General features: G+C 33.0%; 1 protein-coding gene across 4 annotated transcripts in view; it reads left to right on the top strand.

Annotated features, from left to right (window-relative positions):
• The window catches only part of CSMD3 (CUB and Sushi multiple domains 3), a 587774-nt gene that overhangs the window by 130176 nt on the left and 434222 nt on the right, over positions 1-23376 (top strand). For all 4 annotated transcript variants that reach the window (XM_088178475.1, XM_014870085.2, XM_088178481.1 and 1 more), the window contains exon 4: positions 19781-19975. In XM_088178475.1, the coding sequence (XP_088034601.1) occupies positions 19781-19975 (195 nt within the window). The remainder of the gene's footprint in view (positions 1-19780; positions 19976-23376) is intronic.

The raw sequence follows: 23376 nt of genomic DNA, 5'->3' as shown, positions 1-23376 counted from the left end.
GCTTCTTCTGTAAATAATATGCATGTGGTAATTTTCACTGCACTGTGGGTTTTTTTCCAAATCTGATGCATTCTTTAGTGTTTCTCCTCTCTGATTCTTTGTGAGACTTGAAAGGATGTGTAGTTTGGTACTTGGGAAAAAAAAAACCAAACAATTTTTTTTAATTTTAAACAAGTTGGATTTTGGTCATGGGGAATCTTAGTGTTTAACAGCCACGTTGTATTTATTTCTTGGTCCAATAAAACTGCTTCTGGAAGCATTCTAGATAGTCAGGCTTTTAAAGTTCTGAATTTATATGTCAGAGGGTATAGTATTAAAAGAAATTTTAGTTTTACAGTTTTGATTGGTACAACTCTTTTTTGGTAATGTCTTTTTGTAATTTTTTATTAAATAGAGGATCTGGATATAAATGTTGATGTAATTTAGAAGATTAAAATTCAGCAAAGCATCTGGAATTTGTATGTTGAATAGATAGTTGGAAGGAGCAATGTTTCAATTCAAATTTTTAAAATCCCAAAACAAGTACCAAATCAGAAAATGTTACGTTTACTTAATCTGAGGAAGAAAATGCCCAATTCCATACTTTTCTCTATTTCAGTTGTCTGTAAAGTTATGTAGAATCTTAAATGGTCTGATTAGATTCTAATGAAACAGATAAATATCATGTCACCTAACTTAAGGCATCTATGGTGTACACATGACCTAGACACTGTGTGCTTCTTTTTGTGTTGGAAGAAAAAGAGGTGTTCTTCAAGAATGCAATTTATCTGGTCTCTATATATACATTAGGAAGGCAGACTTCTCCCCAGCATCTTTCATCAGCCCTAGCAGCAGTCTTACTGCCACACAGATTTTATTTCCCATCCAAATGGTGTCAACACAAATAAATACAAGTATATCTTCCCTCCTTATGGAGTGCTCGTGCCCCAAAATTTCCATTATTCTGGAAATTTAATTTCAATTTTTTTTCTATAGAGGCCTGCCTTCTGCTTAATACTGCTATTAACAGTGATTCCCAGAGCCTCCTACATAGAGCTCTTTCTCAGGGAATGCATTTCCTTCATCCACATCACGTCTGCCACTTGCAACTGCATCAAAGTTAAAGATAAAACAATGATCCCAGCTTGAGCTTTGTAAGAATAGTTCCACGGTTTTAATTAACAAGGAACCTGATTAGAGCAGATGGAAAGACATTTATGCAGAGCTGACTGAATCACTGCAATTGTATATAAGCTAGTAAACCAAATGTCTATAGGATCAGTCTAGACCAACCCTAGTAGGTGATCATTTCTGCTATTAAATTGTAAAAAAAAAAATCTCTACGATTTTTTCCATTTCTATAAATTAACGCCCTGATACAATTCCCAGCCATGATTTAGGAGATTGCACGTGTGGATGAGGCTGTCATGATTTGGGAAAATATGAGAACATAAGGATTTTCACCATGGCTTGCCACTGGCTCTCAGGGGTAGAGAATGGCTGCTGACCTATTTCTTTACTAGCATATATGTAGCCTCAACCTCCCACTTGACAAATGTATAAAAAGCACTTGCTTCGCATAGTTTTACCAGCTACCAAATTCTACATATTCCCATGGTCAATATCCGTATCTAGGAACTATCTTTCATTGTGTAAGGAACTTTCATTGTGTAATATATGGAATGCAGCTTTTTAGATTTTTACCTTAGAAGATGAGCATTTAAAATCTAGATAAAGCAACAGAGGATTAGGCAACTCTTTTACTATTATATCATCATTGGATTTATTCTTAAAACCAAATAAAAAATAAGTAGTTAACGATTTCGAAATTATGGCAAGAAAAAGGGATAGTCACTTTATCATGATTTGGTTGCAATAAAATAAACAATCAGTCCAAGGCACATATTCTTGGAGATGAAATAAAGTATCTTAAGATGAAGGACTTTTATGAATTATTTTTGTGATTTAGAAACAGTCCTTAAGCAATTAGGAAAGGTGGATCTTTATGCTGGAAAAAGGGAGCAGGTACATGTCCAGCTGAGAAACAGAGTCATTAAAAAAAAATAAAATAAAATAAAATTTAGGTGTATGGTAGTCTGGCTTCCTGACTGAAAGTTTAAATTAATTAATATGCTTCTAGGTCATTAGGAAACTTTACTTTGTCTGTAAAGTTTCACATGCTATACATCAAACATGAGAGAATAAACAATTGCTGGTATAGGATCACAAATCTATTGAATCTTGCTTAGCAATTTTCATTTCATGCAAATCACCACTACTAGTAAATTAATTGTGTTAAGATAACCATCATTGTTTAATAAATAAATGCTTTCATTTCAAAATTTGTGTTGTTATGTATAAAGCTGCCAGATGGCATCTTAAAATATATCTAACTCTGTTGATCTGAGGTTTAAAAACCCCAAGTTTTAGGGTGTTCGTGACATGTCACTTCTAACCTTAGACTCTGATTTCTCAAGTCATTCAAGAGATGACTGTTCTGGCAGACATATAAAAAGAAACAAACTAAAAAACATAAAAAGGTAAATGAGTGTGATGAAGGCATATTATATGCTAACTGCAGAGAAATAATATTATATTAAGCTACTAGCTTATTTTAGTCTATAAAATATATCTGGATAAATCTGGTTTAATTTGAAATTGATATAAATGCAAAATACTTTACAAGTTGGTGATGCTGTTGATACTAATTTAACTTATGCCTTGGGGCAATTGCCCCAGTTTAAAATCAATACATCTGCATAATTTCAAATTTACTGCAGCATTGATGAGATCTTTGCTTTGCTGTTCAACATTATGAATAATATGAATATTATGAAGCATATAGCAATCAATATCCTGAAATACATCATGATCTGCATGATCACTAATATTGCAAATCTCTGGCACTGCAAAAAATGAAAGAGAAAAATAAGATAAAAAGGAAGTTTGCACATTAGGACACCATGGCTCCATTACCAAAGTTATATTTCACCATGAAAACATCACAAAATACCAACAAATGTAAGCAATTTATTATCTTTCCTCTGCTTCTTGTGGTAAAGAGGACATTGTCATTCCTCTCACCCCTACATTTAGAGAAACTAGGCCCTGACTGCCACTTTCTTGCCCATGAGAGTACTTTACCAACTTTCTGTGTAGTAGAACTAACTGATGGTTAAAAGCAAAGAATAATGCTAATTAACATTAAAAAAATACAGGAAGACAGACATACAGGTTATAGTGATAAATAAATTTTCAGTTCTGCTCCTCCTGTAACAGACGCTCTTCTGTTTTGATTGTATTTTATGTCTAATTTACCATGCTTGGAACATGGAAGTATGTACATTTTGTAATTTAAATAGTTCCTACATTAAAAAACCTAAGCATTTTGTGCCCTCAAAATCTCTTGCTGTCGCCTGTAGAAGCTTCATGTCTGTGAAAGCAGGATGGGTAGCAAGTTGCAATGAATAGCATGGCCTGATGATAATGAGAGAGCTACAGCAAGCCTTTGTATGTCTCAATTTATATGCAAAATCTCTATATTCTCTAGATTGCTGCTCAAAAACCCATTTGCAATACTTCTCCTCAGCTGTAATTTTTCCTTAGAGATAGTGCTAAATTATGGGATTGCTAAATTAGTGTTATAATGAGAAAAATAGAAGGAGAATACAGATTCCAAGGAAACCTTTAAAAATGCCATGATACCTTCATGCCAATACCAATATTAAATCCTTTATCCCAGCGAATTACAGTATGAGTAATTCATTTTGCCAAACTGTTTTGAAATTATAGATATTTTCAAACCTAAGACACAATGCCCTAATAATGTTCTTCATTTTAAATACTACGTTTTAGCTATGATTTCAAAATATTACCCTTAGTAAAGACATTTTGGAAACAGACAAGTCAGGAAAAAATGGGATTTATCAGCTTTATAAAAAATCATTTAGGCAATTACTTAATCCAAACCAGTGTATAGGTAGTGCACCATATGCTACAATTTGTTTTCAAAAGAGAAATTAAATTATATTTCCGGAATGACAAGGCAGTAGGTTTTGATCAGGAAAGGCTGCTGAAAGCAAGACTGTTGAAAGCCAAAAATGCAAATAGACCAAACCCCAAGTAAACTCTGAATTGAGTAAAATTTACTGAATTCTAGGAAGACATAATATTAATACAAATACCAAGCAGCTTTAGCAAACTAAAAGCTAATTAATTTTACTAGATAAACATTATTCAAATTAAAACCATCTCAAAATAGTATGACTTCAACCAAAATAGTAATCTCTTTAAGAAATGGTCAAGGACAAGTAAGAAGTATTTTATGCAATGAAAGCGTTTGAGGTAATGATGATATTATTTAACAATACAGCTCTTATCTAAATCTGTTTTATGCATATGATATATTTAAATGATTAAGTGAATCTACTTGTCATAGTGTGCCAGGTTTACAACACTTAATGGAATGCTTCTTCAGAACTTACTTTTAAAGGGAGTCTTTTAAAATTTGTATCCAGGTTATTTATAGTATCTATATGTAACATTTAGCTTAAGAAACAGCTTTCCTTTGAAATATTGCAGAGTGGATTGCTTATCATTATGTAGATATATTTAATAAAGGGGTGTCATATTTTCTGTTGTTTATAATGTTAAACTTTATGTTTAAAGTGAATTTTTTCATTTTCCAAATTTTAATTTCAGGGAGAAGTTTTTTCTTCCTGTCTGAAAACCTTGAAATGTTTTGTAAGTTTTCTACATTCAAGAGGATCTTGAAACTTTAACAAGATAAACCTAGTGTCTTTTATTATCTTGTCTAATTATGGCTATTACACAGAAAAACTGTAGAGGCCAAATTCAGTGGGAATGTCTGGGCAACCTCTGTGATTCTGAAAAGGCCAGTTACCAGAAAGGACTATGTCTTTTCAAGCCTTTGAAATGAAATTTCTGTGTTTTAATGATAAAGGCTTCTCACTGCTTCCTCAAGCTCGGTTAGACCAAACACTGAGAGTGAGATGAGGGGGCTTCTTCTCCTCTGGTCCCAGGAATTCTGCTGCTGACACCAAGGACATGTGAGACACTGCAAGGTCTATGCCTGTTCGAAATGTTAGGAGGTACTTCTGGATTCAAGGAGGATCCAATTGAAGAAACTCCTTGTTCTCTCTTACAAAAACTAGAAGACGATCAGCATAGTGAGAAGGAATGAAATAATAAGCTTCTTTTGACAGATTTCTTTAAAGTAAATTTTTTCCAGGCAATCACAACTTCTTTGTGCTTCACATATCTTAAAAATAATTTCTCCTTTCATAATTTCTTTTTCCTTGAAAATGATGAAGTTCATGTCTAATGTCTAACATTTATAACTGAATACAAATTTCACTTTTCTTCCAGTAATTTTGCTTTTCAGCTATAAAATCATTGGATTTTACAGCAGAGTTTCAAATGCATGTGGGTAATGTCTGTTATCTATTTATAGTACAGTTAGCACAACAGGCAGATCTTAACTAGTCATTAAGTAAGCAGCATCATTCTTGAGCAACTAAAATATGAAAGGTCTTTTAGGAAAAAATCCACTATGTGAGCCCTCTAGACATATTCGTAATTGTGCCACCATCTTCTACTGTTTATCTTGGAAACTGTTGACTCAGATGATTTAAAATCTTCTAAAATGACCTGAGGCCAATGATAGTTTTGACACAGAAAACAGACAACAAAAAAATAATAATATCAGAAAGAGCTGATATAAGCATATAGATATATGGATTTAGTTCATAAATTAGGGGATTTTTTATTGTTCTTCTTACAGAGGTTATCTTCTCAGAAAAAAATTGTAGATGGTTCATGTTCAAAGGGAAACTTGTGTTGTGAAGCATGTCATATATTCCACATACTAGGTACATACTTGTTAAGGGTAGGGAGATATTTAAATGAAAACACTATTTCTTAAACTGGAAGCAATCAGGATTCCCTGAATTAAAGAATTTTAATGTGCAGAAATTTGAAAAATATATCAATTTCACTGTAAACTGAAGATCATGTAATTATCATAGGCCATCCAAATGGATGCAGGATTATTTAGGAATAAAATGTATAGAATGGATCCATAATTGATCAGAAATGAATGGCACTTAGGAAAGGATTTCACCAGGAACTCAGATGATGTATTTTGATTTCTTGAATCTAATATGTGGATTGATATGTATTTGAGGTTTACTTGACATCTGTTTCTAAACCATTGTAAAAAATTACCCTTTATTCCAATGCTGTGGTAAAAAAGGCCACTTCAGTGTTGACGTGTACAAATAGAAAATAGTTGTAGTTATAAACAATAACTGGCATTTTTGGACGCTGCTGATACTTGGAATTTGAGTTTTGGCTATGAGCCAAAGGACTGCAATGCTGAAAACAGCAAACTCTTTGAAGAGTATGCAAGAATATTTGATGTTGCAGTCAAGCTCTTGAGGTGTTTTGGGGATTGTTTTCCTTTTATACCACCATGACCAGACTGATCTCAGTAAAGATCGAAGTAGAAAGCAGTGCAGAGAGATGAATGTACTTTTCCAAGGAAATATATTGTACTAGTTTGGATTTGCATAATCAAAAGTACACTTGACCCATCTATTTTCAGGAACAAACTATGTATGAGATATTTTCTCTTATCTTTAAAAGTTAAATAAGTTTCTAAATACAATCCCTGTAAGCATATACATAGAAATATAGAAAATAATAAAAAGGTTTTCTTTCTTCAGCCATCATAACTTTCATTACTAAGTAAAGTAAATCCTTATTCATCTGGAGCTTGATATCTAATCACATATTTAAGCTTTCATTCAAACACAACTAAATAACTTAACAGTTTTAATAGCTAAATAGTCCCATAAATTGTAATTTTGTTGAAAAATTACTTATATCAACAATGTTGCAATGCAATGATACAGCTGCTAAGGAAAGTTTGAAATTCCTGATTTTATTAAATCACTTTGTTCCCAAATACCTTTTATTTCACAAAAGCAGATGAAAAATTTAAACAAATGGAATTTTTATTTTTTACCCTCAATCTAATTTTTGATGTTACAGAACTAATGTACAAGAGTTACCAGTGAAGCTTTTTCAACTTTATTTAAAAAATGCTCCTTAAAACTGTGAATGAGGGAGGATCATGGCATAAATTTGACATGCTAATCTACAATTTATCTCCAGTTTGTAGACCTGATTAATTTAGGTATTGTTACCTTTTTAAAACAGGGCTCTTGACTACAGCAGTAATCAACTCTACCACAACTGTAGACATTATACTTAAATCCCCTTGTAAATATAACATAGGAAAGCAGAAATATGCAGACTCATTGCAGTTAAGATTATACATTTTTGTTTATGTCTCAGCATATTCCAATATCTTTTAGCAAAAGTTGCTAATATAAGAGAAGGCAAAGCATTACATTAAAGAAGTGAGAGATTTAAAATTGAATAAACTACAGAGAAAAAAAAAGAGACACAAATGTATAATCAAAAGTTTCAGTTTAAATATACATATAGGTTTCTTGTAATAAATTAATAACTCAATTTTCTTAGTATAAATTATATGTGGAGGGAAGAAAATATGTTATGATGAAGTCTTGTTTGATTTTCCTTGAAATAAGGCAGATACTCCAGAAATCACATCAACACTGTAGTTTTGTCTATGTAGTGTCATATGTCTTTTAGCAAATATTTGATTAACTGATAAAGAATAAATGTTTTTCAGGATTTCCAGATGCTTTCCCTAAATAGCAAACTTATTACAGCAGAATGTTGGACTGAGCATTCAGGGTGCTAAGACACAAATAAGAAGTCTGGACATCTGTAAACTCCCTTGCACCTGACTCAATTTTTTTTTTTTTCTTCCTTATAGCCTTCTGTTTATATTTGGCCAATACATTAATTCAGATAACATCTCGTAACCAAGTCAATATTAATTGCAGAAGTGCTTCAATTGTTACAAATGTGTCTGATGAAAATAGATTTTTATTCCCTGAATGAAAACACATCTTTCTAAATTTGTTGAGAAAAAATTGAAAAACTGATTTTTCTCCTCATTTTTCTCCTCATTTTTCTTGTACACCTTTATTTTGCAGGTGGAAAAGGAGGAAAAACCTGAAATGTTCATCAGTTTGGTAGTGTCTGTCCAACAAAAATGGACAATTAGCCTGGAAATAGGGTATATTTGTCTATCAATTGACACTGGCAACCCTTTCCCTCCTTATACATTAATGTAGAACCCTATTTCACATGATTGAGCATGTCAGATGTAGACCAGAGGATAGATCTCGGCATATTCCCTACCATTTCACACTGTGTTAACAGCCTACTTGTATAACATATATTTCTTTGACGCTGTTTAGCTCTTCTAACACACCAATCTGTCACTCTTTAAAGAAGTTTTGCAAAGATCTCTGTAAGATATATGATCTTTCAGTGAGTTAGCACCACAGCGAACACTTCATAAGCTCTGTCAAACAGTGATTTGTGCAGTACTGCACCAGGCTTTTCCTAGAACATTTTTCTTTTTCTCAATAAAAGCAGAGAGTATTGAAAGTATTTAAAAGTAGAAGCTGACAGGGCGTTGTTCAAGCCATTTTTCAATACAGAAATACCAGTAAGTTCAGAGACATGACTGTCACAGCTGTTTCAGTATTAACCTGTCATGTAGAGATAGCCAGAGAAATGGTGGGCTACACAGATGTGTAATGTGAAGTTAATGCAAATCTTGAGTTATTTTAATGATAATCCTTTCTCTCCTCTCAAATTATGACCACTTCTATTCAATCCAATAACAAAGTAGTCAAGAGAGGAATGACCCACTGAAGGTAACATGAAGGGATAGGAATAGAAGCAGTTCTTACCCTGGCTGCCAATATGAAGGCTGTCTATGTTAATTCTACCTTATATTAGTTACAAAAGGAGACTTTGAAGAATGAAAGTTTATATATTTATGTCACATGAATTACTTGGCAGTTGCTCTCCATCATTACATCTATAAAATAGGATTAAATGCATTTTCCTACTTATGTCTCAAACCAGTTATTTTAAAGCAGGAAAAGCAAAGCAAGTTGTTTGATCTCTGATCCTACAAGACTCAGACTCAAAACTGCAAATAGCACTTTTTGATATTAAAATGCCTGGGGAAAAAGAAAATTATACCCATAATAATCCCTAGGCCAGAATCACTAGTGTCCTGAATCACTCACATTGATATGTTATTTACTTTTTCACTATTAAAAAGAGAAAAAAGTGTTGATTAACCACTTTTCCTCGAGATCCATAAAAGATAGCTTATACAAATCGATGCTTACTATGCCAAGTAGTACTTGCTCATGGAAGAATGTTGGGACATCAATCAGCTCAAAAGTTCATTCTTCAGACGTTTGAAATGGTTTCTGCATAACGAAATCATGTTTCAGCAAACAATACACTACGTTCAGTCTCCCATGCTTCAGAATTCTGAAAATGTTTCTCCAAATGTGCCAGGGAACTTGGGAACTTGCCTCCAGCATAAGGCAAAGCACACAAATTTTGAGACTCGAGAGATGTTCTCTAAGAACTGCAGAAGCCCATGCAATGAAGGTGATAATAGAATGCTCAACACCAAGACAAGGAATAAATTCTTTTCTATGAGGGTGGTGAGACACTGGAACAGGTTACCCAGAGAAGTTATGGATGACCCAGTCTTGGCAGAGCTCAGGGCTAATATTGAATGGGGTTTTGAGCAACCTTGTCTACTGGAAGGTGTCCCTCCCCATGTTAAGGGTGTTGAAACTCGATGATCTTAAGGTCCATCCAAATCAGTCTCTGCTTCTGTGATTCTAATGTTATTTCTTACAGTAGGAAAATGACAGCATAATGCTGAAATAAAGTAACAATTACAGTTGATTGCTTCTCAAATTAAGGACATCTGGATATTCTTACTAAAAGTGAAAAGGAAATTTGGAATAGGTAGGAAAAGCAGATTTAAATTTTTCATGTTTGCACAATATAGTAAATTTTTTCCCATGTGGAAAAATTACTTTTGGTAGGTACAATATTGTGGGTGCACATCTCAGCACTGATTCATAAAACAATATTTTTATGGAATATAAGTTATTCAGAGGTTTTGTGCTTGGTCTTGATGAGTGGCCTGTGGCAGATGTTTATTCATATTGTTATCCATTAATTTGATCACACTGTCTTTCTTGGTTAATGAATCATCATGTAAGTAATTTGGGATAAGATCAGTAATGTTCTATTATTTCACCTTATGAAATGGAGTCAATAAGCCATAATGCATTTTAGCCCTGTGAAATTATCAGAGTAATTACCATGCAGAATAATGCAAATATCCTTGATCTAGTATTTTTAAATGTTCTCTCATCTGGTCATTTGTAATGAAAAATTCATATTATACCTGAGATGAGCATTAACCAGAGAGACCTGTTCTCATAAATAGGACTTCATTAGGTGGCCATCTGCTTCAGACCTTGTGTTGGTGCTGGGATATTTTTTCTCTTATATTTACACATATACACACAAACAATGATATGGGTCGGCTGGAGCAGCAGTCTCAAAGCCTTTATTCCATCACAGCCATCAGCTTCATTTTACAGAACTAAGCAAGGGAGATGGAAACAACTTCAGCCGCTTACAACAGCAGACAAGTTGTTCTTAGTTGCATGGTCTTTTAAAAGTTTTTTAGCCAATAAGAATAGTATTAAAAGTTGACAAGAGTTTGCTCAATTAGTATACTTTCATGTACCTCTTGGTTCCAACGATACTTACTTGTAATGGTTTAAAACAATGGAATAAAGCTTCATTATTAGGCTTACATAATTCTGCTATCTTGCTTAACATATTTTCTAAGGCCTATCTCTACACAGCACATAGCTCTATTATTTCCTGACCTTGCATCTCCAACCTTCTTGCATTTCTTCACTCGGAGATTTGCTTTCCCACAACTTTCTGAGAGTCTTGTACCTTTTCTATTTCCCATAACCTTGAACGTATGATTGTGTTTAGAAAAATGACTCAGAGAATAGCACTTTATTATGCAAGGTTTTGGATCTATTTCTGAGCTGTAGCATAAACATTTTTAAAAATTATCAAAATAAAGGTGCTTTTCTGCTATTAGTTGTACACTTTTAACCATAATTTTTCTCTTGCATAATGCACCAACACTGTTTTCAGCTATATTCTGAATGCATGATCTTTGATACAGTCAGATGTAAGCAAAAGAGATTACACTTCCGTCTTAATCTAGAGTGGAAATTTTATTTCAGTATTTTGATAAACAGTAAAACATTGTATTTTAGAATGAAAAAAATTTAACTCACATTTTTTTCTACATTACCATAAATTTGCATTCTTCAGAGTATGAATAAATATTAATGACAGATATACACTGTAATAAAACACGTCTAACTGAATAAACTGTATGACAGCCAGAGGTAGCCTGAAAGATATGCTGGTGCATGAAGCTTTCACAAAAATACTTTAAATAGAAGCTTGGAGTAAGGTTTTTAAATTTCATTTGATGTTCTGAGACCTTAACACATAAAAGGATAAAAAGTTAGTGTCTTCTAAAAAGATGATTTGTTACAAAAATAAGAACATTCAGAAAATTTATCTAGTGTTGGTACTGCCCAGCCACCATGAATCCTACCCACTGAGAAATATTCCCAACCCACCAGAGATGCACTATGGAATATAAAAAAGACTTCTGAAGAGTTGGGTAATGTCCTCATGACATCCCAGAAAACTGATTATGACCCTTTCACATGAAATACAATAAGGGTATTCATTCTATCAGGAAATGGTGTGCTGCAAAACCAACTCTGATATAGATTTTGGAGGGAACAATGACTTAATCTTCTAAAGGAAAGTTCTAAACCATTAGACTTTCTAAGTGAAAACTAAATTACACAAAGGACATCTTTCTTTTCTCTTTTTTTTTTTTTTTTTCTTTTTCTTCTTCTAAACCAGACGCATCTAGACCATAAGCAGAGGAATATTGGTCTAAATTTGTTAACAAGTTTCCTGTAACCAATGTTGTTACACGTTTTTCATACCAGCAGTAATGGTGGAAGCCAGACTGAAATTTCACTGCAAGAGATAAAATGTCCTTTGAGTAACAAAGAAGAAGTAGTCAATGATGTGATCCAATTTCCCCAAATGTTTGGACTTCTAATAGGGCCCTACGGTGTCTCCTGATAGTAATTCTACACATAAGCATATAAACAACAACTCATATATACAAAGTATATAGAATAGATATGGAAAATTGAAATATTCTTACCTCTGAGGTATATATAGAAGGAAACGTTTGTTACTCTGCCAGGTCATACAATAGCTCTGAATGTTTCAGGTGCCACCTAGTGCCCAGTTCTCATGTGTCAAAGTTCTCTTCAGGAGAAAACTGGTTTTCTTTGTGCCCTTTTATGCCACTATCCAACAACTATGACATCCCATATCCACATCTTATGCTTTAAATTCCACTTTTAAATTATGAGTGATTCACAGTAGTAGAAATAACTTTCTCTCTTTTTTTCCTTTTTTTTTTTTTTCTTTTTTAAAACAAGTTGAAAAGTTCAACCTATGATAAGTTCTGCCTTCGTGACACACAATTCAGACAGTTTGTGAAGAAGACCTGTAGCAGGGAAATCTTGGTTAACAAGTCAGACACAAAACATGATCGATTAGCCATGTGATTGTATCCTCAGACTACACACTGGTCAGTTCAGATCACTTTGGCCAACAGGAAGGTTGAAGAGAAATTACATTCTTTTTAAGGCTAGCCAGTCTCTATAATTTATAATAATTTAAAACATAAATCTTTCAAATTATCTTTTGTAACAACTGAAGAGTCAATACATTAAATAGTAATGCCTATTAGTGCTCATTGAAACTTCTCCTATATTTCTTCTTTTTTCCTTTGGAAGTCCCAGTACTTTTGCATTAAAAGTGCTATTTTATTCTGTTCTCTAATTTCAGAAATTCTATTAACTTGAATATGAAAACTATGCATCTTCCTAGTATTTTTGTTACCCTTTGGAACAAAAAATGGAACCATAATTTCAGTGGGAAACTAGATATGATAGTACATCCAATATATAAAATTCATGATATTTATTTGACATATGTATCTATTATTGTTCGCAAAATTTGTGTGGAGATTGTTGTCTATGTAATACCACACAATTTGTTTGTGCTATGACATCCTCCTTCAGTGACTAAACTGATTTTTTCTAAATTTGTTAGCTTTTTACATATTTGGCTACTGTAAATTCTCCAGGTAAGAGCAGCCAGTGAGTAACAATGCAACATTTATATTACCTCGCATATAGTAAAATCAGGTGAGGCATTAAAGCTAAGGTGGAAAGAAAAGAGTAATACAGTGACATAGTTGTTTCTGTAATATTTCAGAAATTGAAAACTAAATTCTTTTATATAACTCTAAAGAACCTAGTAACAAATATATATTGCAGAAGGGTTATCAATACAGTATAAATTCTAGGATTATTTTTTACTTTAGATTGTCCTAGGCTCTGAAATAATATTTTCTTGGTAATTTCAACAGCCTCTTCCTAGCTGCCTCCGTAATACAGCCATATTAAAAAAGTACTCAGAAAACACTGCAGTCTAAATACAACAATCCCATTTTGATACATACATAGGAATATCTACAGAACCTTTGCATGGCAGGCAGGGTGCATCTGTCTGGACTTCATCCACCTGAGAAGCTGAACAACCATCACATGTGGCAGATACAATATCTCAGGCTTCAAATTATACTGATTTGGTTGAATAGTTTCATAACAGTGTGGATGCAGCAATCTGCGATTCTCTTCATGTTGTTTCCAATGGCCTTCCTCAGTCCATGCACTATGTGCATCTACCTTCCATCCATACTCAGGATTTAATTGGTGTCCTCAGCAGCTGTGCAGGCATTTACTGCAGCTAAAGTTCAGTTCGATTTGGTGAAGGCAAGTAAAAGTGGCTGGTCCTGTTGACTGTAAAGCTTTGCTAACTATCTTGTATTTGCCTGCCTGTCACTCCCTTCAGGTAGGACTTCAGAAGTGTGCCTGATGGGAAATAGCAGATTTAACCATATCTACTGAAGCATGTAGTCATCTTTCTGTTGGTTTCACTGGGTTCCAGGTTATGCTGCCCTGTGGTTAAATTAGTGACTGCCTTTTTTTTTTTTTTTTTTTTTTTTTTTTTTTTTTTTTTTTTTTGCATGGTCCTTCAGCTCTAGTGCTCTAGTGCTGTTCTGCATTTGCAGCTGATTTAAACAGATATCCTGAACACTGCATTGCATGTGAAGGGAATACATTGCAAACCCTGGGCATTTTTCATGCTCACTGTATTAATGTGACTACAGTATTGTAATCATCCCTCATTTCCCTCACATACCCCAGAGGTATTTTTGTTGGGTTTTTTTCTGTATTTCTTCTCTCTCTTCCCTTGTTTGTAGAAAAATTACGTTAATGCAGTTCTAAGTTAATACTGAAACAAGTTTGTTCCTATTAATATAGCATATGACTTTATGCTATAAATAGAAACATTCTTGTCTTGCTGGCAAGGAAGACAAATCCAGTTATTGTTTCAATGTACTTAGAAACAAAATCAAATTCAGTAAAAATAATCTACGTTGAAAGTTCCCTCAAGGCAGAGTCCTCTGTCATTTTTTGATGTGAAAATTATCTCAGAAGAAATAAAAAAGCAAAAATATGTCATTCATTTAAAAATAGGTAGGAAATTGCAATGTAATTAGCTGTATTATCTTTAGTGAACAGTAGAGACCCTCAGTGAGATTACTATTGCAGATATATTAATCAAGAAAAAGCAATTAGAATAGGAAAAGAAAAACATTATTTTCCTTCGAGGAAAAAACCCCCAAAACTTCTCGCATTTTCTCTTGCTTGATTATTTATAGTTAGACACCAGAATATGACAGTCTCTTTTGACTGATCCACAAAAACCTAGAAATTAGAAGAAAAACTTCAGAGAAGTTTAGATTGTTAGACAAACAGTTTCTGTCACTGTTGTAAAAAAGTGAATTTCAGAATAGTGACTCTTCATTCTGTACTTGCATCTAAAGGTGACAGATTTGTTGGAATCAAGGGATAACCATTTCTGTTGTTGAACTTCTACAAAGGAAAAACCTGGATTTTGGGAGAGGGAATTTTTTAAATTCACTAACTGTCTTAATATATCTGTACTGTTTATGATAGGTTTTTCAAAGCATTCATTTATAATGTGTCTTTACTCTTTGAATCTTACATTTTTGTGCAGTTAAATTGACATTTTGATATTTTTTATTTTTTTCCTTCACTGCACTTAAATTGCTTACTCTAATTTTTTCTTGCGGTTTCCTTCACTCTGTAATTTCAAGTGAACGTGCATGTATATGTATATTTCAATATGTGTGTAGAAGGATAACAGTATTCCAATACTCATCAGTTAATTCTTCTAGTCCTTATTAGATTTGAATCTAGACCATGCTCACTCATATATTCAGAGCAATGTGAATGAGGACAGAATAGAAAGTAAGCAAAATATAAGTTTTGGGAAAAAAAGGCAGATATTATGATTTAGAAGCTATGTATCTAAGCTACTTTTTTAGTTTATAAAACCTTTGGAAAAGAATGGACAACTAAAATAAGCTATTATAAGATCCAATATAGATGAATTTTGGGCAAGGGAATTTCAGTTACTTCTTATTTTTACAAAGACATCACCTGTCCTGGTTTTTGGGACCTTTAGAATGTGCAGCTGTCCCTATAGCCACACACACTACATACAGCACTTCTGAAATCAGCCTTGAGTCTTCAATACCAAAGCATTCTTGCTTGTCAGTAAGTCAAAGTGCATATACGTGGCTTTTCCAAGGGATATCTATGTACAGACATATTCTAATATTTCCAGTACACCACATCCTGTCCCAAATGACAGCTGGAGTGGTCCCTGGAATAACATATTCATATTCATGTTTGCATGGCAGAGGAATTAGTTTGGAGTAGTAGACTCAAGTGAACAGTCTAGGACAGGTACCACTGAGTAATAGGGGGAGATATCCAAACTGGGAATGTAGGGATACAAGGAGAATTTAATTTCAAAAATACTACATGAAACAAGGATTAGCCTGTATTGGGATATTACATAGGTCTTTCAATAAGTGAGTACTCATGAAAATGTATGTATTGACAGTATTTCTCACTTTATTTTGGGGAAAATGGGATCATAATGATTTGCAATAGTTGCAACAAAATCTATGAAAGTATATGGATCAACCCTTTAAAAAAGAAAAATTATTTATACTCCAAATTTTATAATAAAAGAGTGTGTGAAGGACATTAGTATTCATAACTAAGCTTAAATGGAACGCAATGTTATGATAAATGCATTTATCACTGGAATATGTGAAAATAATTGTTTTGTATATTTAGACATCAATTATAAACTTCATGTTTAAACATTTTAGGAAGGATAGCACTTTCATAAATATCACAACAGAAAAAAACCTCCAACATTCCTGACTTAAAATCTGAATAAAAAGCAAGTAAATTTGAAATTTCCATATCTGGTTCTGATTTGTTTCCCCCTGAGTGAATGTTGACAAAGAGAGTCGAAATTTCTGCTAGTCTTGTTTTTGAGAAAAAAAAAAGTCATAAATAAGTTATATTTAATGTTATTTAATTTGAATGTCTTCTTAATTAATATCTATAAGGAGCTGAATTTCTGCTAAATAAAGTCTTTAAAGGAGTGGATCCACTCCTGCTAAGCAGAACTCTTTCAGGTACATTTTACCCACAGCTTTTTAACAGCATTTATATTGACATTAATAAGAATTAATTAAATAGAAACTTATTGAACAACATTGAAGGATATTTTGGCTTCATGTTTTAACATTATATATTTATGTAAAAAACAAAGAGGATAAATATGTTCATACATACCTTGTTTACAAAATTAAATCTAGGACAAAGAAAATTCCTGCTTGGAGAGAGATTGAAACAATTGGGGCAGCTTGCTTTGAAAAGGAGATGAGAAATGATACACAAAAATGAAAAAAAGTGGGAAGGTGTAAAAATTCAATTATACTTATTTTCAGACTTCATGAACAAGGAGAAGTTCAACCAAACTACAAGATGGCAAATTTAAAAGGGAATACTTTTCCACCCTTCATATCATTAGTCATTATCAAACTGTCACTGAAGTCAAGAATCTGTGCAGAGCTGAACAAAAATTACAATCTAGTTTGGCAATTCCTGTGTTCCCTGACAGATGACAATCTTAGGGTAACAATCCATAGCTGTAAATGTCAGGGAGTTGGTAGTAAAGTGTCACATTCAGTTTGAAAAAAATGCTACCTATCAAAGAAGACAAATGGAGTTACTTGGTAAATTATCTCCCTCTCATCCCCAAATAAGGCACTTGTAGAGGTTCAAAATGAAAATACTCACAGAATAAATTAATATACTTTAAAATGTACAATTTATTTTTTCTACTTTCTTATCTAGAATCAGGAACAAAATGGCTTGAAGGGTTAGAAGTAGTAATGTACTCCTAAGCCACTTCCATAAAGTTAGAAAGTTAATGAAAAATGCCAAGAATTCCTTTTAGATGAGTCATATAGTATTGCAACTGGAAAATTAGTTTTATTTTAGAAGGAGGATGATTTTTAATTAGTGCTTTAAAATATAATGTAATTTCACAAGAATAAATTGCCTTCTCTGGGTAACACTTGGTGAGACAGTAAAAGTAAAGGAAGCAATTTTAGGTAGTGACATTGTTAATCTTTATATTTTTTATTTCAAAGGACAGGGAATCTTTCTGTGACCTTTTTACAAAACCTTATGAGATACAGGCTTCTGAAAGACTTCATCTTCTGGGAGAAGCTGAAAATGAAAACACTGTGTACAGGCTGAGTTTTCAAGTTAATATAATATGATTTATATGATAGCCAAAATCTGCAGGATGATATTCTTACCTTCATTTTGACATGCTGTAATGGTAAATAACAAATTGAATAGCTTGACAACTGTTAGAGGATTTAAAAGAAATTCTTTTGCACAAATAGGCAGGAGTAGCTGTAACATTGCCTTCTTTGTAGAGCTTGCAAGCAGATTTGAGGGGAGGGAAGTGTTGTTTCAGCACAGAACACTACAATAAGGCATTGGTAAAAAATATCAGTTCTTTAGGTGAGCTTTGAAGAGACCAAGGTGAGATAGGCTACTTTCTTCTGTGTTGTGTCATGGTGCAAGGTAATCAAAGTCAAATCCAAACCCACAGTTTATTATGTAAGAGAATGCAGGAAATAGCAGCAATGACATCAGCAACTAATATGCATATTTAACATATTCACATCAAAAAATGATCGGTAAATAAGATCTTGCAAATTAACTCATTGTTAGCATATATTTTTTAGATACTGTTTATATATGTATGGACATACAGGGAATGTATTTATGATTATAGTGGATTCTACCTTTTAATAACTGTTACATAATTTTGTTTCATGGCTAGAATCAGAAATTTAGCAGTATTCTAGAAAGATTCTTGGTAGTTCTAGACATTGACGTTTGAGAATGTAATGAATGTTGGGAGAACATACTGATTGTTTTAATAAGTGTTTATATTTTTTTTTCTTTAATTGAAACCTGTAACAGCTTAGACACTTAAATATGTTGTGCACACACTCATGAGCAAATCAGGGCTACTGAGGAATGTTTTAGTCACATGGAATTCAGGAAAATAAATTAAAACAATACATACATAACCGTCTCTTCTTCCATGACTTTCCTTTTTAGTTTAGGGGAATTTGGAATGAATCCAAGTACAGGTTTACCTGATTTGCCTCTTCCCCATTAACATTAAGCTGATAAGTATACTTGGTACAAGCTTTGAAGAGCTCAGGATGAGATTATGAAGCATTTTGTTCACACTTGCAGAAAATCTATGTTTTAAAGTCCATTAACGAAAGGACTTTAGTAGTAAATGACTGAAAGTGTTGTAATTAAGCTATTTATGATGCTGAAACACCAGTCAAAAGGGTACACAGTTGAAGCTTGAGTACCAACGACAGAAACTGAACTCTAATTAATGGCCCCAGAGATCAGACTAAGAGTGCCCATGAGTCATTTTGGATTCTCAGTGGTTTAAAGCTCTGTATTATGGAAGAAGTTACCAGACCTGTGGTATTTCACATGATTAAATTAACTAATTCTTTGCTCAGAAACCAGTTGCCCACAGTTTCTCATTCATTTTCCTCATTGTCTAAAATCTATCTAAAGAGCTTCCTGACCATGCTCAGGCTTATGCTTGTTAAAATTATTTCTTGCCTTAATTTTATTTTTTCTTCCAAATTTTTTTTTCAATTTGAATCTGATGTTCTTTCACATTTCCACTACAATTTTGTTTATTGTTTTGCATTTGTATAACTTGAAAGTAAGAAATATATCAAGTTACTTTGTTTCCTGTTTTTATGTAATGATTTCTTTTCTAATAATATAATTTAAAAATTACATTAATGCATCAATAGCTGGAGCTTAAGGAAAACCTCATGCTTATTTTTATCCGCCTTTGGATATGTGGGTAGTTAAACAAATGTTAAATATACTAAGTCAGCAATGGATTTTCAATATCAAGAGTTTTATGATATCCATAAAAACACACTATCTGTCCAAAGCTGCCTTAATTTGTGTTCTATGTTCTTAAGCAAAATGAAGCATTTATTTATAACAACGTTTTAAGTATAAAAACATTTTAAGTCATAAATATGTATCTTTTCCAGAATTACAGAGTAGTTCCTGTGGCAATCCAGGAGTTCCACCAAAGGGTGTTTTGTATGGTACAAGATTTGATGTTGGTGACAAAATCCGGTACAGCTGTGTGACTGGATATATCTTGGATGGACACCCACAGCTTACTTGCATTGCCAACTCTGTCAGCACAGCGTCGTGGGACTTCCCTGTTCCTATCTGTAGAGGTAAGACAAATCCTACAGTAATGTTCTTGAATATATAATTAAATTTTAAACGATGATTAAAGAACCCCTCTTTTGAATATTTTGATCTCTTGCTCACTTATCTATCTCAGCATATATACCTACTAATTTTTAGGTCAATATTCTACTAAAATTATAGTTATAATTTATTTTAAAATATATGTTATGTAATAAGAACTAGAAACCTAGTAATAAGTAGAATATAAATGTCTGTGTACAATATACTTGGGAATGCAGATTTGGGATCAATTAGTGCTTCCTAAGAACTGACTTTTTATCTAGTAGTGACTTGGCTGTTGAGCAAACAGAAATATGAAGCTGTCAAAACAACTTACAGGTTCTTACCTCACTGATAGTCAGGTTTGATTATCATAAGATTTCTATATAGGATATTCTTTGTATTCTAACAAATATTGTAGGTCAAATCCTTTTCCCTTACTCATATTAGAAATATAGCCATAGTAGGGAACCCTATATTACAGGCAAATATTATTTTCTGAGAGAAATACTGTTAAAGACGAATAATGTTTGCAGAGAAGCAAATGGAGGTTATGCTGATAAAATTAAGGCATTATCACTGCTATACACAACCAAAGACAATATGTCAGGTAACCTTGGGATCAGTTTCTAGATTCACACATTAATTTTACAAAATGCAACCTTTATATGTGTTTAAAAACATTGATGAAGTATTGCAGAGCCTACAAAAACATTCCAGCTGAAATTGCCATTCTAACAAATACAGGTTGGTTAAAACATGGTTAACCAGCACTGAAAAAAGTTAATTATGTATAAGAAAAGTCTGCTATTCAAAATACCATACTTTCATTTCCTATTCCTGGCTTAGAGCTGTTTAATATGTTTTTTCCATAGTCTTGAAAGAATTACAAACTTATTTTTAATAATACTATTTTCCAGTAAAAATATTTATAGCTTCTGAATCTTCCACTCCTACTTCCCAGAAAAATGCTAGCTAATAATAAAGGAGATATAAAATCAAAGCACATATCCAAATTTTGTTTCTGGAGATGAGAATGCATAAGGTATGATGAGAATATGTTAACTTGCAAAAGACTTATATTTGTAACAAAATCAAAAGTTAATGGGGTTCATTGCTCAAATTCTCAACCTGTCAATTTTGAAATTAATGGCATAAAAACCTGTATTCTTGAATGAATTACACATTTTTCTTTTTGATACACATTTTTCAGGAGATATTTGGATATATTTTTGATTTTGTTTCAAAAAATATACTGTGTAAATTTGAACTGGAATGATAAACTCCCAAAGTAGCCCTGTGGTTAGACATTACTGGTTTGTAAAAAGATTAATACATGAGAATATGAAAATCAGTTTTTTAAACTCATAATTAGAGAGGTCATTATCTGCACAGTGTCGTTTCTTAAGACAAAATAAAGTTAACAAATTGGAAAGCATTCAGAAAAATAAAAAACAAGTTCTGTTAGGCTTCAAAATTGTCATTTTGTTTAGAAACTGAAAGAGTCTAACTTTTCTGTGTCTGTGAAAGAGGATTAAGACAATGGCTTGATTTACTGCAGAAACTCATGCAGAAGGAAAACATTTATTTTTGAGAAGACAATTCTGTAATCAATAGCAGTGAGAAATTTAAGGGGTAAAAGTTTGATGAACAAAAAAAAAAACAAAACAACAAACCCAAGGTGCATATTTTAATAGTAGTGATTGCAAATTACTGAAACATAACCTAAGAATGTGACAGATTCTTGATTTAAGTGTTAACATAATGGCTTAAAGCCTTAATGCACAAATTGCTGTTAAGGTGTTTTTGGGCTATGTCCAATAAAAGGAAAATAACCAATTATTTTCAAGAGTTCCTTCTATGAGTCAATGTTTTATAACAGAAACTCTAACTTTACATATAAAATGGACCCTTATGATTCCATACAAATGAGTCTCTCCTAATTTTGCCTAATACAATTACCCAACACAGAATTCTGCAAAAGGTTGCTAAAGATGATTACGGACTAATGAGCTTCTTATCTCTTTCTCATTGTTTGCCATGGAGACTCTTTGATTAAACACTCATCCTTAAAGATTTCCTGTGATAAATGCCTTATTGTTCCCTACCAATGGACATTGCATCTAACACAGAGGATCCTGACATAAACAAGGAAAACACCAACAACAGAAGTATATTTTATTCAATATTAATTTGAGGGTTTTGTTTGCTTGTTTGCTTTTACATTTCAGAAAAAAAATTGAATTTGAAGCACACTTAGAAGTCAGCAGACTTAAGATCATAGTTGTCTGTAGACCAGCTGTGTGTAAATATCATTCTCTTCTGCCTCTTGTAATTCAGAACAAATTAACTTGAAGATTTTCTTCCCTTATTATTTTAGATAATTTCTCTTATATTGCTTTCACTTTAAATGAAAAGATGAGGAAGAGGTCACGCTTTTGTTTTAGCAATGTGATTATTATGGATTGATGTTTCAAAATGCAGAATTTCATTGGAAACAAGTGTTTTGTAATGTCACAAGTATATATACAGGACACAGTACCAAATGCTTTAATTTTTAACTTGCTAAATTATACCAATATTTGAATATTTTTAAAGTTATATATTTTTGGGCCAGATGTTATTCATCAAGAAAAAAGTTATTCCTCAAATAGGTTCTTATTCCTTTATTTTTCTCCATAGGATTTTATTGAAAAATCAGCAGACGTATTTAATGATTGCTTTATTTCATATCCTCATTCTGTCTGAACATTGTTTGAATGAACAAAGATTTTCACCTGCATGTTTTGGTATTCATTAAAATATTTTACTTTATTAGATTTATTAGAAGCATAAAAAAGATAAACTGTATTTATTTTTTGTGGCGGAGTTGCTCTCTGTATGAGACAACACTTGAAATGTACTGATATCTGCCTTGGGGTGGATGATGAACAAGTCGAGAGTTTATGGGCTCAGATCAGAGAGAGAGAAGATTAATAAAGGTGACATTGCTGTGGATGCTTACTACAGGCTGCCTGATCAGGTGAAGGAGGAAGATGAGGCTTTCTCCAGGCAGCTTGAAGCAGCCTCAAAGTCACAGGCACTGGTTCTTGTGAGGGACTTTATCCACCCTACCATTTGCTGGAGAAGCAACACAGCAAAACACAAATAGTCTACGGGGTTCCTTAGAAAACACTGATGACAATTTCCTGTCACAGGTAGTAGAGGATCACACAAGGAATGGTGAGCTGCTCAACTTGATATTAACAGCATCTCCTTCTTGGAGATGTGAAGGCTGGGGGGTAGCCTTGGCTGCAGTGACCATGAAAATTTGGAGCTACGTATCAGGAAAGGAGGAAGCAGAGCAGCAACTAAGACTACAACCATGACCTTGAGGAGAGCTGGT

Source organism: Sturnus vulgaris, chromosome 1 (assembly GCF_052056855.1).
Source record: "Sturnus vulgaris isolate bStuVul1 chromosome 1, bStuVul1.hap1, whole genome shotgun sequence".
NCBI classification, from domain to species: Eukaryota; Metazoa; Chordata; class Aves; order Passeriformes; family Sturnidae; genus Sturnus; species Sturnus vulgaris.
This window is presented reverse-complemented; position numbering and strand designations above follow the sequence as displayed.